At 38.6% G+C, this 18,069-nt stretch overlaps 1 protein-coding gene across 3 annotated transcripts in view; it reads right to left on the reverse strand.

The window, feature by feature from the left end:
• Positions 1 to 18,069, reverse strand: part of syde2 (synapse defective 1, Rho GTPase, homolog 2 (C. elegans)) — a 233,776-nt gene that overhangs the window by 61,540 nt on the left and 154,167 nt on the right. For 2 of the 3 annotated variants that reach the window (XM_072574847.1, XM_072574846.1), the window contains exon 7: positions 3,779 to 7,432. The exons of the other annotated variant lie outside the window; for it this stretch is intronic. In XM_072574847.1, coding sequence (XP_072430948.1) covers positions 6,933 to 7,432 — 500 coding nt within the window. In that variant the 3' untranslated portion in view covers positions 3,779 to 6,932. Of the gene's footprint in view, positions 1 to 3,778; positions 7,433 to 18,069 lie in introns of those variants that run through there. 3 annotated transcript variants of the gene reach the window in all.

An 18,069-nucleotide genomic window follows, 5' to 3' on the forward strand; every position in this document is an offset into this window, starting at 1 on the left:
GGGAAACTGTTGCTCAGTTTCTTCTGTTGGTGGGTTTATGAAGGTCTGCAGTGCAGCTTCACATAGTTAGCACTTCATTGTCCAGAATTCCTGCTCCTGCTATCTGCCTAATTGCTGAAGGCACCATCAAAACTGATCCATCCACTCAGTCCGATCTCTTCTTTACCCAGCTCACTGAAGGCAATCAAAAATAAGGAGGGCAAAGGAAGTGTTTCAGAGACTTCTTGAAGTTTTCCCTGCTGTAATAAAAACTGAAGCAGAGGTCAGACTGCAGTTATGGGCAGAAAAGGCAAGGTAATATTACCCCTCATGATTAAACACATCAATGAAAAGTGAACATGTTGAAAAGTGACCAGGGCAAAGAGCAGGGAAGATGAAATGAGTTTAAAAGATTATAGTTGCCCAAGAAGCAACAGATTATCTTATGTGACCTCACCAAATCAGAATGCCACAACACCCTGTTTGAGATGAACATTGTAAGTGTCTATAAAGTATCCATACCTAACATCCCATCAGCCTGCTCCAGAGATCATCAACCATCAAGGAGGAAATATATAGACTTCTTTGTGGGTGATAGATAACCTCCTGTAAAACCTTTCCCATCTGGGTATATCACTGTTCTAAAACAGTGCACTGTTGGTTCAATTTACACAACACCATGGGAGCTCTCATAATATCTGTGTACCAGAATTATTTTACATAATCAATTAGTTAAAATCCTGCAGATTTTAAGGGCATTCTTAAATCGCATTATATTAGACATACCAATATTTCAGGAATTGAGGTTTACAATGTTGATTGAAAGAGATATAGATCTTACATGGCAAGAGTAATAGCTTTGGTTAAAACCAACTGACAGTGAAGAGGGGGTAAAGGTAAATCAAAGAAAAATATTGACGCAGGTAGAACAAAGGTAGAAAAAGAAATGAGGGAGAAGATTATATATGAGGGAAAGCTAGCCAGTAACATAAAGGGAGACTGTACGAGTTTCTTCAGATATATAAAGGGCAAAAGAGATGCAAAAATGGACATTGGGCTGCTGGAAAATGACATTGGAGAGATTGCAGTGTGGAACAAGGAAATGGCTGAGAAACAGAATAATTACTTTGTGTCAGTCTTCATTGTGGAAGACGTGAGTAACATCCCAAAAATTCAAGAGAGTCAGGGACAGAGCTGAGTATGGTGGTCATCACCAAGAGAAGGTGCTAGAAAAAACTGAAAGGTCTGAAAGTGGATAGATCACCTGGACCAGATGGACTACACTCCAGAGTTAGAACATTGAAGAGTACAGCACAGTACAGACCCTTCGGCCCTTGATGTTGTGCTGACCTATTATCTTACTCTAGATCAAACTAACCTACATATCCTTCATTTTACTCTCATCTTTGTACCAATCCAAGAGTCGCTTAAATGTCCCTAATCTATCTGACTCTACTAACACCACTGACAGTGCATTCCACACACCCACCACTCTCTGCACAAAGAACCTAGCTCTGACATCTCCGCTAAATGTTCCTCTAATTACCTTAAACTTATTCCCCTTTATGAAAGACATTTCCAGCCTGGGAAAAAGTCTTTGGCTGTCCACTCTATCTATGCCTCTCATCATCTTGTATATCTCTAAATGAAAGAGCTAAAGAGATAGTGGAGATCTTTCATGGAGGGTGTCAGAGGACTGGAAAATCCCTAACATGATACCCTTTTTAAAAAGGGAGTAAGGCAAAAGACAGAAAGTTACATGCTGAATAGCTTAACCTCAGTTGTGGGTAAGATTTTGGAGTCCATTGTGAAGGATGAGATTTCTGAATACTTGGAAGTGTGTGGTAAAATAGGGCAAAGTCAGCATGGTTTCATCAAGGGGAGGTCATGCCTGACAAATCTGCTAGAATTCTTTGAAGTGGTAATGAGCAGGTTAGACCAAGGAGAGCCAATGGATGCATTCTACCTGGACAAGGCGGCCTTTGGCAAGGTGCTACACAGGAGGCTACTGAATAAGGTAAGGGTTCACTATTGCCCTTCAGAGATGGAAATCTGCCATCCTTACCTGATCTGACCTACACATGACTCCAGACACGCAGCCCAGTGTGGTTGACTGTTAATTGCTCTGAGTGTTCCGAGCAAGCCACTCAGTTCAAAGTCAGTTACAGATTGGTCAAACTGCTGGCCTTGCTAACAATGCCCACATCCCATGAAAGAATAAAGACCTGCTCTTAATATCAATGAAAGCAAAACTACTAAAATCTTTGGCAAAGTACAAATAGTAAAAGTTCTCAGTTGAGTTTATAAAAGTGTATTTCGAAACAATTGCTTAGAGCAGTATGTTCCAGAGCCAACTTGGGAGCAGGCTTTTTTGAGACATGTTAATGAGCAATGAGACAGGGTTAATCAATAAACCCATGGTAAAGGAGCCTCTAAGTGACAGCAATCACTTGATAGAATGTCATGTTGAGTTGAAAGGGAAGCAAGATTAGTGCTTTAAACCTGAATAAAGCTAATTACGGGCTACAGTGAACTGCAAAACTTAATTAAAAGGCAGAGAAGAAGTAATGCATATTTTCAGATATATTTAATAATTCCCAACACAGCATTATCCCAGTGAGAACATCTGAGGAAGATGTATCATCCACTGCTTAAAAGGATAAACAGTAAATGAAGGTCAGATTGGGGAGTCTAGAACCAGGGGCACAACGTAATAATAAGGTGGATGTCATTTCAGATCCGAATCAGGAGATTTCTTTGAAGGGTGTGAATCTTTGGAATCCTTTACAGCAGAGGCATGGAAAGTCAGTCTTTGAGTATGATTACAATAGAAATTGATAGATTTCTGATTACTAATGGTGTAAAATGTAATGGGGTGGCGTTGGTAAAAGGCACTTAGGTTTCTACCAGTCATGATCATAATAAACGATGGAGCAGCCATGATGGGCCCAATGGCCTATCCTGTTCCTTTATTCAAGCCTTGTATCCTTTATGAACTCCAGGATTTTGAGAAGCTGCAATATTTTGAAATTAGGCATTCTTGCACTTGTGCTGATGAATACAAAATGAAGACCTTCAGTAATATATTACTTTCCAGCAATATTCAAAGATCATGTTTGTTAGTCCACATTGCATGAATATTTAACTGATTGTTTGGAAAGCTATACTATTTTGTTAGTTAAAGTACAAACTTTTTTGTGGTCTAATATTAAAATAATAAAAAAACCTAATTACCAATATGGATGGCATGGTGGCTCAATGGCTAGCACTGCTGCCTCACACACCAGGGATCCAGGTTCGATCCCAGCTTTGGGTGACTATCTGTGTGAAGTTTGCACATTCATCTTATGTCTGTGTGGGTTTCCTCTGGATGCTCTGGTTTCCTCCCACAATCCAAAGATGCCCAGGTTAGGTGAATTGGCCATGTTAAATTGCCCATCAGGGACGTGTAGGTTAGGTGCATTTGTCAAGGGTAAACATAGGCTAATAGGGTAGGGGAATGGGTCTGGGTGGGTTACTCTTCAGAGAGTCAGTGCAAACCTGTTGAGCCGAAGCACCTGTTTCCACACTGTAGGGATTCTATGATTCTAATATATGCTCAATAATATACTGACGCATGTGGATGTATGTCAAACATTGTGGTGCTGGAAAAGCTTAGGCAGCATCAGAGGAGCGAGAGCCTATGTTTCGAGCATAAGCTCTTCATCATGAATGTTAATATAAATGTATGCCTCAATTTATTCTCGGTGACAAAATATTGTGCAAAAATTGTTGACCATAGTTAGCAGCATCAAAACAATTTGTTAAATATGAATTTTTAATATTGGTGTCACAGTAAAGCACAGTACTCAAATATCGGCATAAAGTCATATTTACATACTTAGTGATGCTTTATCATGTTCAAGGTAAGTATATGTTTGTGTAACAGATAGTGAATATGGGATTACTAAAACATAAGAATAAAATTTTCAACAGATAAATTAGAGCCTGAAAACCATTTTACAAAGAATCTTTAAGCTGTGAGACGTGTTAATTAAAACCAAAACAATCCAATTCATTCATATTATACACCAAATACACAGTAGTGGATCATTGTAGAAGTTAAGGAACAGATGAGCAACATTAATGCACTGGCAAATTTTTTTCCAGTTGATTCTGTTATAACAAAATTTAATATTTTCAATATATGTTAAATATTTTTCTGAAAAATTGGATGTAAGGTCAAAATGATTGAAAAATAAAAGTATAGTATGTAATGGCTCTTGCATATGTGGATCTACCATATGTCATCTCTCACGTGCATAATACTTAATATTTAGTTTTGTATTTCTTATTCTTCACATTAAATAATTTGTCAGATACCATGTTATGGAACTAGAAACTTCAAGGCTACGATAAATATTTATTCCAGATATTAAACTACAAATGAAAACCTAGGTAATGCCAGAATGGCTGTTGGTATCGTGGACCCACTCAAACCCAAGTGTGCCATTTGCACTCAATTTGATGTGGTCATCTTTTTTGCATAATTCTGGTTAAATATCAATAGATAGTGAAACCAAAAGCCATTTTACAAAGAATGTTAGCGCAATTTAAATTTAAAGGGGCTAGATCAATTAAAGGTGAGTATCACAGAAACAATCCTAAAAGCTGATAGCCACAAAAGTCATCTCAATGTTTGCCAAGAGGCACAACTTGCTTAATCCTAAGGGGAAGAACTGAAACAAAGCCTACGAAAAACACTGATCAGCTCAACATCTCACCAGATTACAGTGCTGCTGAAATTGAGATGCTTCTGTATCCGGACTGTTTGAATTGGACTCAAGGAAGTCTTTACCAGTGAGGCTAACGTCAGAATGATTCGATGCATAGATTACAAAGACTTTCAGCCAACGGAAATATTGGGGAGGGTAGGTGATATTAATATCCATTCACCTAAACACATGACACATGACTGTACCTTTGCACTTTTCAAAGCAGCTATCACTTCCCAGCAACCCTGTACGCCTGTTTCACATTTAATGTGTAAATGGAAAACGCACCTGTCTGAGCTGACCACTTCTACCACCTTACGAGTCATTACTATGAGATTTTTTAATTCTAGTAAAATGGATGGGGGAAACTGATTAATAGTAATTGGATAAGTATAAAACTCTGGCAGTTGTATCTAGTGAATAGCATCAGATATAGAGTCAGGAATACCACCTCTGGGATTTCCAAAATGCTACTGTGAACTAAATTGTGGGGCCAAAGTGATATCAGTTTAAATGACTAATGTCAGATTAAGTATTGATAACAGGGGGAAAAAATCTGATAGAATAATTTAAATTGAATGGACTTATGTGCATTGGTGCAAGCAAAAACCTTGGCATCAGTTAGAAACAGTTCAAAATTGGTGACAGTTAGGGTTAGATTTAGAGTTACCTATCTCGAGCAACTGTTACATTTCTTAATAGATATCATCCACACAGGAAATCCTTTAAAAAAGTATCTGCCAAGTTAAAAACTGAGACATAGTTCTCCTCACCATTTATTTGTCTCTGGACTGAAAGTTAGGAGACCAACCTGAATGTCTCCAAGAGGACAACTCAAGGATTTCCATTTGGTCAGATATTCTTTGGATGTTCTGTTCCTGTGACTCAGCTTTCTATATAGATTAGATTATAACAAATGATTGACTTGTAGAAAGAGTTTAATGGAAAATACCTTCTACAAATGTAGAGTGTATTTGGTCTGAAGAGATTTCAAATTTTGTTTTTCACGGGCCCATTGTAATATTGTTAAAATCTGAACGTCAACATTTTTATTGTAATTTTTTGTAGATTCCCATATGACTGTCAACAAAACTGAAATTCAGTTAACATTACAGAAAGAAGACTGGAAATAGATAAAAATGAATGTAAAATGTACCAACACTATACACAAATACACAAATCAGTCTCTCTAAACAGGCTGACAGTTTTAACCGAGAGACATTATTCATTCACATTTCCTATCTGTGTAAAGATATGGACCATTTGAATATAAAACACCCGTTTTAATGCACTGTTAATAGTCTTCGTTATCAATACTGACATGACAATAACATAATACCACACCAGATATTGCAAATGATCAGCCACATTATGTTAAGAAAACTTCCTCACAGCTCTCATCATCGTGCACTTTATATATTTATATATGCTACATTTCCCAGGCAGTACATTGAACAGTATTTGGCCTTCTGGTAGGTGCGTCACTATAAATGATGTGTCCACACTTTATCAAAAATATACTGGGTTAGAAAAATATACCATTTGTTTTGATTTGGGTTTAAATACAGTTACAGAGAAATGTTAATATTAAAGAAAGGAAACAGTTTACAATATTTCTCATCACCCAAAAAACGTGCAGGGTTTTTTGCGGAAATGGTCTCTTCATAGCAGCCTTGGTATTACATTGCAAATGGAAGGTGACCAGTGAATCACTAACTGGTATATTTTGCTGAAATAAAAAATACTGTCACCTTACAGAAACATCTGCCAAGCAGCAACCATCCTCAAGGACGAGAATGATCAGAATTAAACACTTTTGCTTAAAGATGATTCAGGATTCAGTCCCCAGAGTGTCTGCTGAGTGGCAATGGCTAATCTCCTTCAAAAGTCCTTATTAAAAGCCTGCTTTGTAAGTGCATGAGTTAACATTCCTACCTGAACACAGTGCTCAGTCTACAGTACACCTTAAACAAAAATGCCTCTACGGCACCGCATACCCCTAAGGGTCAATTCGCTGGATTCTTCCAATAAGAAGAAAAATGTTTACATACAAATGTCCTGGAATGCCTGAATAAGCCAGATAACCCAAGATGGTCCATGATACTTCTCTATCTCGAAGTGCGCAGCCATCATAAAACAGCTAATACAACTGTCGGGTCTGTAATCCTATTCCTTTATCCCAGAATGAAGCAAATTATTTCAACAAGTGACGTTCAGTTTGTTTTTGCTGAGTTCACGTTCTAAATTCCCAATTAACGTGTCAATACTTTCCTGAAGATCTTTTAAGTTCACCCTATGTTCAAGTGCTGGATTAATCTTCTGCATCCTTACATAGGCCTCATATGTCTGCCCTTTGGATTTTGTCTCTGCATGCAGTTCCATCATACTACTGTTCCTATCTGCCGCTGTACTCTCCTCTTCACTTCCAGTATCTTCTGAAGGAACATCATCATAGTCTGCCTCTGTGCTCTCATCCTTTGCTTTCAGAAGGTAACTTTCACCACAGCTGCTCCAGTCTCCAGCATAGCGGTTACTATGACTATCGAGCCTGACCTGTCTGGGTCGCAATACCCCAGTCGTTTCAGTATTTGTCAAGCTTAGCACTGCAGGTCGTTGCTTCCTCCTCCTCACACAATTAATTGGCTCCAATTCAGGAGATCCATTGCTTTCCACATGCTCTTTGGTCCCCACATTTTGCACTGTAAGAGAAAATATGAAATATTGGTGTTCAGATGAACACAAGTTCCTCAACTATGAGGAGCCAAGCAAACGAGCTCTTACATAGTTTAGCTGTGACTATTTCCATGTACGTGAAATAGTCTAAATAGTTTAGAATTATTCATTTTCAATTTTACAACTGGTTGTAATATATAACTTTCTTGGATAGGCAACAGTCTTTTCAATTTACAATGTCTGCTTCATTTCTTCTCTTGCACACAGCTCATCAACAATTCAGATGTTCATAATGAGGAAACTCCTTATAATTGTTACTAATATTGGTTAACTGTACTGGTGCAACGAATGATCGAGTCTTTACTCTGGGAACTGGAAGGCCTATCTTCAGCATGGTGCCTTCACAAATTAAAACCTCCCTAGCCTGTGCACTGCCTTTTATCTTTGAATCATTTTAAATTTGTGTACAGATATTTAGATTTAAAGTAGCTACAATGCTGAAGATTTCTGATGTAAAGCTAAATTTGGTTGCCACAAATACCATCATTAATTCAACAAGGATGATTCAGTTTCAAGCTCCAAAAACAAGCAGACCAGGATAACTACATCCCAGCACCAAACATTATTACAATGCCAATTTAATAACAGAGAAGTGAAAGAAGTTTTAAATTGCATTCATCCTTAACTGAAAGTGTTCCACACTATTACCTAAATGTACAGTTGGAAAAAGAGTTCATCAATAAGGTGATCATCATACTGTGTAACTTATTTACTGAAACATGCAATATTAAGGAAGCTTTTTCCTGTTGGCAGGTTACTCTCACTTTACAGCACTGGAACTACTGACCTTGAACTTAAATATACAGTCCATGCATTGATTTTTTTTAAGCAAATGCTTGCCATTAGTGCAGCAATTTTCCAATTTTGTTTTTGAAACTCGACAGTTTCATGGTTCATATGTATTAATTCCAAAAACTAGCAAATCTAACATTCTTGCACTTTAGGACCATTTTAAATCAAGCAATCCTTGTAGCAGTCTGATAATCAAAAGGACAAGATTGCAAATGTAATGCAACAATATAAACACAGCATTTAACGTGTGCAATTTAACAAAAAAGTAATTTACTTTTTCAGAATAGAAGCACTGCAAAACAGAGAAATGTGTGCTAGAAAGTTGCTAAATGCAGAGAAAGTTCTGTTTGACAAGAAATCAAAAATTGAGGTAATTGTGCAATTTGTTTTCAAAATTGTAAATCACAAGATTTTGGTTTATAAGAATATAATGTTTTTACTTGAACAGGTGATCAACACAATACTTTTAAACAAAACAAAGAAGGGAGTTAAGCTTGCTAGTCGTATTGCACTGCAAACAAAGGAGAATGTTTTTGTTAAGTAATAAATTCCCCATTCAGTTCATTTTCATATTCAAGATACTTACTTATGCGGGACAACAAATGTTTAAAGGGCAAAGCTACTGTGTAACATGCAACCGCGGTTTGACCTTAAAACATTACAAAACATATTCTACCAGCAGTGATTCTCAAGGAGGGTCACTGGATCCGAAACATTAACTGATTTCTCTCCAAAGATGTTGCCAGACCTGCTGAGTTTTTCCAGCAATTTGTTTTTAGGGTTTCTATCAGCACGGATACAAAGGATCGAAAGAATCCATTTTGTCAAATGTGTGCTTCTGTACAAATGGCCCGATAAATTTATCAAAGACCCCAGTTCACTACAAACTCTTCAAAATATCAAGAAAAATTACAAAAACCCACCAACCCCACTGTCCTTGCAAACAATATGAACTCCAGCCTCTGTTTCTTCTTAAAGTCTTGTCTGCCAGAAATTGTACCAGCCTGCTTGAAAGTTTTGAAGTTATTTTGTCCAATTTCTCCCCACTCCCTGCCACAGTATCAAGACAGTTCTTACAGGATGAAATTTGAGACTTCCATGAAACCTTGACAAAAGATCAACTTTCCTTCCTTAGTCTTTCAATCTAACAGCACATCCAGTGCCTCACCCCTGACATTCAGCTGTGACCTAACTGCAGTCAAAGGACCAATTAAAAGTGGCTTCTCTTCAGGCTTCTGCACTGTACCACTCCCCTCTCCATGGCCGCCTCCTCATCTACATGCTGTCCATAAATGACATCATCTGAAAGTATTATGCAAGTTTTTACATTTACACTGCCATCATCCAGCTGTCTCACCAACACTTTCCTCTAACTGAACTGTTGCTAAATGATCAAACTGCCTGCTTCACTTTAAGTACTGGAGGAGCAGAAAGTTCCTCTAGCTAAATAGCACTACAAATCGAACCTACTATCAACTACATTACCAGCTGCTTCTTTTAAGACCCTAGGATGTGATTCATCAGGATCCAGGGACTTTTCAACACACCGTTCCAACAGTTTACTCAGTAGGACCTCCCTGGTAACAGCAATTATCTTGAGTTCCTGCTTCGCTTTCAATTCTGATATACAGCTTTCTTTAGGAATTTTACTAGTCTCCTTTTTTAATGATGTGAAACATACCTTCAATTTGTCTGCCATCTCTTTATCCTTCATTATTAATCCCCCAGAATCCTGTTCTACAGGACTAACACTTGGTTAACTTTTTTTAATATATCTGAAAAAGACTTGCTTTTATATTTTTGGTTAACTCTGTCTTACTCTAAATTTGCCCCCCTTATTAATCTTCCAGTAATTATTTCTCATTTTATATTCTGTCATGTTAGCTATATTTGCAAAACGGTATGACTTTTCTTCAAGTTTGATAACATCTTTAACTTTTTTTTAAGTCAATCTCAGGTGGCAGGTTCATCCTTTCAAATTTCTCTTATTTGTCGGAATATCCCCTTAAATGTTTTGTACTGCATCTGTATTTACCAATTCCTTAACCTAAATTGCCAGGTCATGTTCACCAGCTCTGCTTTTTAACCCTTGTTTAATTCAAAAACATCGTCTTGGACCAGCACTGCCCTCCCTTAAACTGCACATAAACTTCAATCGTACAGTCGCTGCCACTCAAAGGTCAGAAATCAGTCCAATCTCTACTGGAGGTCTCTCAATGTCACAGCCTTTACAACTTGCCAGAAATCTAAAACACTGAAAAGATAGCAGACATTGATGAAGTTAACAAAATACTTAAGTTAAAGAGAAAATGCAGGAGAAACTTAGCAGGTCTCACAGTGCGTGGAGAGTTAAGGTTTCGAGTTGGATGACATCTTCCGAACGGTGCAATAATCCACTATTTGAGCTCAAGAATACAAAGACAATTGATCCACTGCAACACTGAGGGTACCATCAGCAGCAACAATCACTCACTAAGGAGTATGACTGCCACCTGGGAAATTCTGTGTCACTGGTCATGGGTTCTGTGGGGCCTTCCTTACCTCTTGGTGACAGATGTTCTCAAAGAATTGTCTTCTTTCATAAGGGTCAGTTTCTTCTGAGAGTGGGTCTCACACATATTGGCATCCATGTTACACTTCTTGAAGGAAGACTTCATGGAGTGTTTGAAACACTTCCTTTGTCCACTCATTCGACTGCCTTCCTTAAGCTAGGAGAAGTTTATTTGCTTTGGCAGTCAGATCATCGGCATCTTCAGCACATGGTCAGCCCAGCGGAGTTGGTTTCAGATGATCAAGGCCTCAATGCCTGTGCTATTGGCTCCTTCAAGGTTGGTGCAACCGTACTCCCAACTGATGTAGGGAATCCATCTCAGCTTTGACAACACTTCAAGGGCCTTGAAGTGGTATCTATATGTAGCCCAAGTTTCAAAGCCATACTGAGGCATCAGAAGGATGACTGTCTTATACTCAAGGATGTCATTATCAGCACAGATATCATGGATGAAGATTTTCGTCCTTATATCTCTGAAGATTGGATGAGGGGTTGGATCTCTGCATTAATGAGAGCCTTAGACAAGTAGCAGCTTCCCAAGGGAGGAGAAATGTTGCACATTTGGGATGATTTGTCTGATGATCTTAGTGGAGGGATGGACCGGAAAGTGCCCTGGAAAGGATTAGTAAAGGACTGGAGTCTTTTTGAGTTGTGGCTGAGACCAATTCTTTGGTGTGTTTCTACAAAGACATTAAGCAAGGCTTCAAGCTTATCTTTTGAGATCCCAGAGATGACATTGTCATCGCAGACTGAAGATCCATGAGTGACGTCAGAATAGTTTTCTTCTTGAATTTCTTGTCTGCCTTGTCACAGATGCCATCTTTCAGACGAAATGTTAAACCAAGTCCCTATCTGCTTGCTCAGGAGCACAAAGCCACTATTTATCCCTTAATCAACATCACAAATACAACAGATTATCCGGTCGTCCTCATCTTGCTGTTCGAGTTGGTTGAATCCAAATTAGCTGCCATATTTTTGAATTATAAGTGACGACACTTAGGCTTGAAGGGCCAGATGGCCTACTCCTGGTCCCAGTTCTTATGTTCGAGAAAGCACTGAGACATTCATTAGTTGAAGCTAAATGCAATTGTATCTTTTTAAAAGCGCATGATCATGATGCAATTTTCTGGCCCCAAATGCAATAATCTGAATACAACTTCATACCATGTTTACTATTTGGTAAGTTTCCAATCTTATCTGCGTTCATCTCACATTGAATCCAAAAACAACTTATTGTATTTATGGAGCATAATGTATCAAGGTGTTTCACACTGGCTTTAACAAAATTTGACATTAAGCCACATAGACAATAAGTTAAAAAAAATCAAAGAACTGCGGATGCTGGAAATCAGAAACTTAAAACAAAAATTGCTGAAAAAACTCAGCAGGTCTAGCAACATCTGTGGAGAGAAAGAGAGTTTCAGGCCCAGTGATCTTTCTTCAGATCGCAGGTAGATAGGATAGTGAAGAAGGCGTTTGGTATGCTTTCCTTTATTGGTCAGCGTATTGAGTACAGGAGTTGGGAGGTCATGTTGCGGCTGTACAGGACATTGGTTAGGCCACTGCTGGAATGTTGTGTGCAATTCTGGTCTCCTTCCAATCAGAAAGATGTTGTGAAACTTGAAAGAGTTCAGAAAAGATTTACAAGGATATTGCCAGGTTTGGAGGATCTGAACTACAGGGAGAGGCTGAACAGGCTGGGGCTGTCGGAGGCTGAGGGGTGACCTTATAGAGGTTTACAAAATTGAGGGGAATGGATAGGGTAAATAGACAAAGTTGTTTCCCTCGGGTCAGGGAGTCCAGAATTGGAGGGCATAGGTTTAGGGTGAGAGGGGAAAGATATAAAAGAGACCCAAGGGGCAACCTTTTCACACAGAGGGTGGTACGTGTATGGAATGAGCTGCCACAGGATGTGGTGGAGGCTGGTACAATTGCAACATTTAAGAGGCATTTGGATGAGTATATGCATAGGAAGGGTTTGGAGGGATATGGGCTGGGTGCTGGCAGGTGGGACTAGATTGGGTTGGGATATCTGGTCGACATGGACGGGTTGGACCGAAGGGTCTGTTTCCATGCTGTACATCTCTATGACTCTATAATTGTTTTGCTTTCTGTCCACAGATGCTACCATTGTGGTTTATTGGGTCAATGAATTAGCTGCAATGCATGTGAATTTCAAATTCTCTGCAAAGAAATGACCAAATAAAAAGGCTCCTCCCCTCCCACGCGTAAAAAGTAAGGTTTGGTGTTTAGCCAGGCGAGGGATGATAGACTTGGTCTTTTAGTATTAACGAGGACTCCTTAGCCAGACAGAACAGACAACAGCAGAGTAGATGAATTTGCTTTTATTCTGCTCCAGCATGCCTAAACCATAACTGAAGAACAATTGTTACTGCAGCATGAAAGAAAGTAAAATAAAGACTTGCATTTATGTACTATGAGAAGCCTCAAGAGGTTTCGATACTTTTCAGTCACACCAAGGACTTTTAAAATATTGTCACTGTTGCAATGCAGGAGGTATGCCAGTCAATTTGCACACAGCAAGACATCAAAGATAAAAATATGTTTTAGTGATGTTAATTAAACAACAAGTATTGAGCAGGATATTCAGAGCTATTCAGTCCATGTTGGATCTCTGTACATCAATCCACTCAGTCTATTTCTGATGATCTGCAAGTTTATTTCCTTCACAGGCCCTTCAATATCTTTTTGAAACGATATTGTTTCCATTTCTACCACTCTTCCGACCAGTGAGTTTCAGGGCATTATTAATCGCCTAAAAATAAAATTCCTCCACTCATTCCCCATCTCATTGTTGTCCAAAACCTTTAAATCAACATTTTCTGATGTTGGTTATCACAGTGGGCTGGTCAGCTTGCTTCCCACAGCTGACTGGATGGTTAGAACCCTGTTGCACACTCAAAGCATGGCAGGTTGTGAAACAAGCTCCTACTAAAGGGTATTTCTTTACATATTTTGTGTGTGCGTGGGGTGGGGAAGAATGAGAGGCCATGGGAAAGAAAGAAGACGACAGAATTCCTTGGACTCTCCATTTAAATTTACTTTTGGTTATTGAGCAGAATTGCAAATAGAATGAGACTTTCTACAAAATTATGGGCTATACTTTGTTCTGAACCTAAGTTAAAGATGTCCAAATCTTCTCATATAGTAGGTTCACATATGGCAAAACATAAGGCAATTCATTCCCACAATTTGGCCTGAATTTAGAATCACAACACACACAAAAAAATTGAAGGACGAGTACTTGCAAGTGACTTGTTCCTCCAATCAGACAAAAATGGTAAATTGAACATTTTATACCAGAGTAACTAACAGAAATTTGTTGACTTAGCAAGATTTCTGACCATATGCACAGAAAAATCAATCAAACATTGACGCTGTCTTGTACTATTTAACTAAGATCACGAGAACAGGAAATTAAATAGGCTATTGAGCCCAAATCTTCAAAAGTAGTGTTGCTGAAATCTCAAATAGAATCATTATTGAATTAGACATGGTAAACAGCTCCTGCATCACCAATGTTTTCATTAACAAAAATAGTAATGAATTTCTTTTTCTTGAAAGCAGTAACTTCAAATGTACATCATTCCCTTCAGCCAGCCTTCAGGAAACTTTCATCAGAATTCAACACCTGGTATGTCAGTCTTGCTATGTCCTTACCAGAACATTCAGAAGATGAGGCAGATTAAATAAATTCAAAAATAGGAATCAGCATTAGCTATAAAATTATTTCAGGTTATTAAGACAGTATGAAATAACTGAGCCCCAGGAAATGTAACTTCAATTCAAAGCTTCATTGGGAAATGTACAACTGCAGGAAGTCTGCAGTATCCTTTCCCCATAGCAAATGCTAGGGTTGAAATTCCTTCTGTGCACTAGGGTGAGGATATAATGGTATTGCAAATAATTTAAGGGAAGTGCAGCTCTTGGAGTAATGACAAGAATAAATCCCTTCAGGATAGTTCAAAAACACTTCTCAGTATAACACTTGAAAATGTGCACTTTGACCCTTAAACGAGGTTGAATGACAATGTACACTACCAGATTTAAAATAAAGATTAATTATAACCAAATTTCATTGAACTCTCAATATACTTTGATTAAACTGTACATTACTGCCAATATATGGAGTTATTTACTCTTTTCCAAAATACATAAATTTCATTGAACATGTTCATAAATATAATCTTGTGTTAGGAAGTATCTACCTCATTGCATGAAGCGAAATGAAATTCAAGGCATAATGAAATTTTGGGGTCCCAAATTGTATTTACTTACCAGTGGCTAAATTCAATTTGATTTCTATTGAAATTTGGTTCAAAAATCCATAGATTGTTCCATAGAATAGAAAGACTTCAATAATCAATTGGCAATTTGCCTTCCGACATAATCGGTCCACAGGGGATCCATTTCCCTAGCCTTGCACACATTCCTGGAACATCTGAGCAACAAGGACATCTTCGTCAGAATCCTGCTCATTGACTACAGCATTATCCCCACCAGAGTGATCTCAAAACTCTGTGACCTTGGTCTCAGCTCCGTCCTCTGCAACTGGATCCTCAGCTTCCCGACCCACAAACTGCAATCAATCAGTCAAGATATACAACTGCATCTCCACCACAATAACATTCAACACTGGAACCCCCAAGAATGCATACTCAGCCCTCTGCTGAACTTAAAAATGTGTTGGTGGAAAAGCGCAGCAGGTCAGGCTGCGCTTTTCCAGCAACACATTTTAAAGCTCTGATCTCCAGCATCTGCAGTCTTCACCTTCTCCCTCTGCTGAACTTCCTGTACACCCATGACTGTGTCACCAAATTCCAAATAAATGCTGACGACACCACCATAATTGGACGGCTAACTAACAATGACGAGTCAAAATACAGCAGGGAGACTTGCTGACATGGTGCAATGAGAACAACCTCTCTCTCAATGTTGGCAAAATTAGAGAACTGATCATTGACTTCAGAAAGAAAGGAAGAGAACATCTACATCAACAGAACTGAGGTTGAGAGAGTGGAGAAGGTCAAGTTTCTCAGAGTGATGATGACTGACAATCTGTCCTGGACTTCCCATGTCGATGTGCCAGTCAAAAAAGCACAACACCTCTTTTTCCTCAGGCGGTTCAGGAAATTTGGCATGTCCACAAGGACCTTCACCAATTTCTACAGATGCACCATTGAGGACATATTATCCAGGTGCTTAAAAGCCTGGTACAGCAACTGCTCTGCCCAGTGCTATAAGAAACTATACAGGGTTCTGTGGACAGCGCAGACTTTCACAGAAGCCAATCTTCCACTCACGGTCACCATTTACATGGCTCGCTGCTATGGAAAGGCTGCCAGCATCATCAAAGACCCATCGCACCCTGGTAATGATCTCCAACAACCTCTTCCACCAGGCAGAAAATACAGAAGCCTGAACACACGCATCAGCAGGTTCAGGAACAGCTTCTTCATGGGCATTAGTAGACTGATGAATGGACGCTCTAGCCTCGAATAATGCTGATCTTGCTAATGTTGATCTCGTCTAGCACATATCTGTGCGATGTAATCTGTATGTCTCTAAGTCTTTTTGATCTGTACATCCTTGCTTATTATGACCTGCTTGTATTTCTCATAAACAAAACTTTTCACAGTACCTCATGGCAATAACTCAATCAATGTAAGTTCAAGCACTGGCTATGATCATGTTTGTTTGAAATTGATACACAAGAGCCCAAATGCAAATGGTGAGATTTCCATATGTTTTAACATGTTTATTCTAACTTTGGGTTTTGAGTTTTTGAGTTCTTAACATGTGGGCTTTTTTGTGTCTGCAGTTAATAATCAACTTTTAAGTAATTCTGGAGTCAGGGTGATTGCTTTCAAAATAGACTTTGTGGTCTAGCTTTAGAATTAAATGGGGTTTTGTGCACCATTAATAGGTTTTCATTTATCTTGGATTGTTTTGTGACTCCACAAGGTAAATAATTGGGCCTCAACGTTTGTAACAGCTGTCTGGAACTTTGTTTTAAGCTAAGGGAAGCTCCCATAGTTTAGACAGGGAGATTTTACTTTTAGTTCTATTTTTATTGAGTTTTAAAGAGTCCCAGGATGAAGATGGCTGCACAGACCAGCATTCTCGAGAAGGGAAGGAATATGTATAGGCTACCTGAGAATGAAGAGTTAGTGTCAGTCTCAAACAAAAAGTGTTGGAATAAAACCCTGAAAAGGTTACTTTTAAAGTTGAGTATGTTTATGCTGAGGTGTACAACAGCTAAGGGGAGGTAATGGCACGGTGGTAATTTCACTGGAACAGAAATCCAGGACCTCTGACGACATTGGGTTCAACTCCTACTATGGGCAATGATAACTTCCTTAGGCTTGTTTGAAATTTATGGCTTCAAGTATATATATCTGCTGAACCTGTTGGATCAGGTAGATAGTCAGCATTTTGCAATTCAACAATAATCTGAAATAAAAAGCTATCCTAATGGTGACCACAAAACCACCATCAATTTGTTATTAAAAAACAAAGCCTTTTTGTAACAGAATCTGCCATCTTTACCTACACACCAATGTGTTTCACTCCTCTGGTATGGATATCCCAACCAGCACACCCATTTCCCATGAACAAATAAACAAAAGTTCCAGGAAATCATTACCTGCAGTTACAGTCTATATGCTAAAGTCACAGTGACTTAAATTTACCATGGTGTTAGAGACAGGGACACTGGTGTGAGTACGATATGACTGGTGTTGTGGTGTTCCAAGTCAGATTTGGATACTGTACCAGAGCTGTCCAGTACTTGTACTTGACATCACAGCTGTTATTTTTCTTTTCAATTTGTAAATATGTATTTTGAGATTAATGGGATTATACACATGCTGTGTGTGAGAAAAAGATCTTTGAAGTTGTGCTATGAGTACATAGCTTGGTTATTCTATGTTCATTTCTTTCATTAATAAGTTTTATTAATGCAAAATATGCAGCATAGCATTTTTATGCTTCAACATGGGGCCAACTTTGTTAAAATCAACACAAATCAAACACAATCCATCCATACAGGTTTCAGTCTAGGATGTGGCGAGTGAAGTAATAACACAAGCCGGGTTCACGACAGTAATAACAGAGAGATGTGTCATGAATGCTGTAAGGCCTGTGAACCAACTTAATGACACAGCTTGGGAAGTTTGAATGTCAGAAATGGAATCTGATCCTGATGAGATCCAGCACTGAAATTCTGAAACTTTTCAA

The sequence above is a fragment of the Chiloscyllium punctatum genome, chromosome 7 (assembly GCF_047496795.1).
Source record: "Chiloscyllium punctatum isolate Juve2018m chromosome 7, sChiPun1.3, whole genome shotgun sequence".
NCBI lineage: Eukaryota > Metazoa > Chordata > Chondrichthyes > Orectolobiformes > Hemiscylliidae > Chiloscyllium > Chiloscyllium punctatum.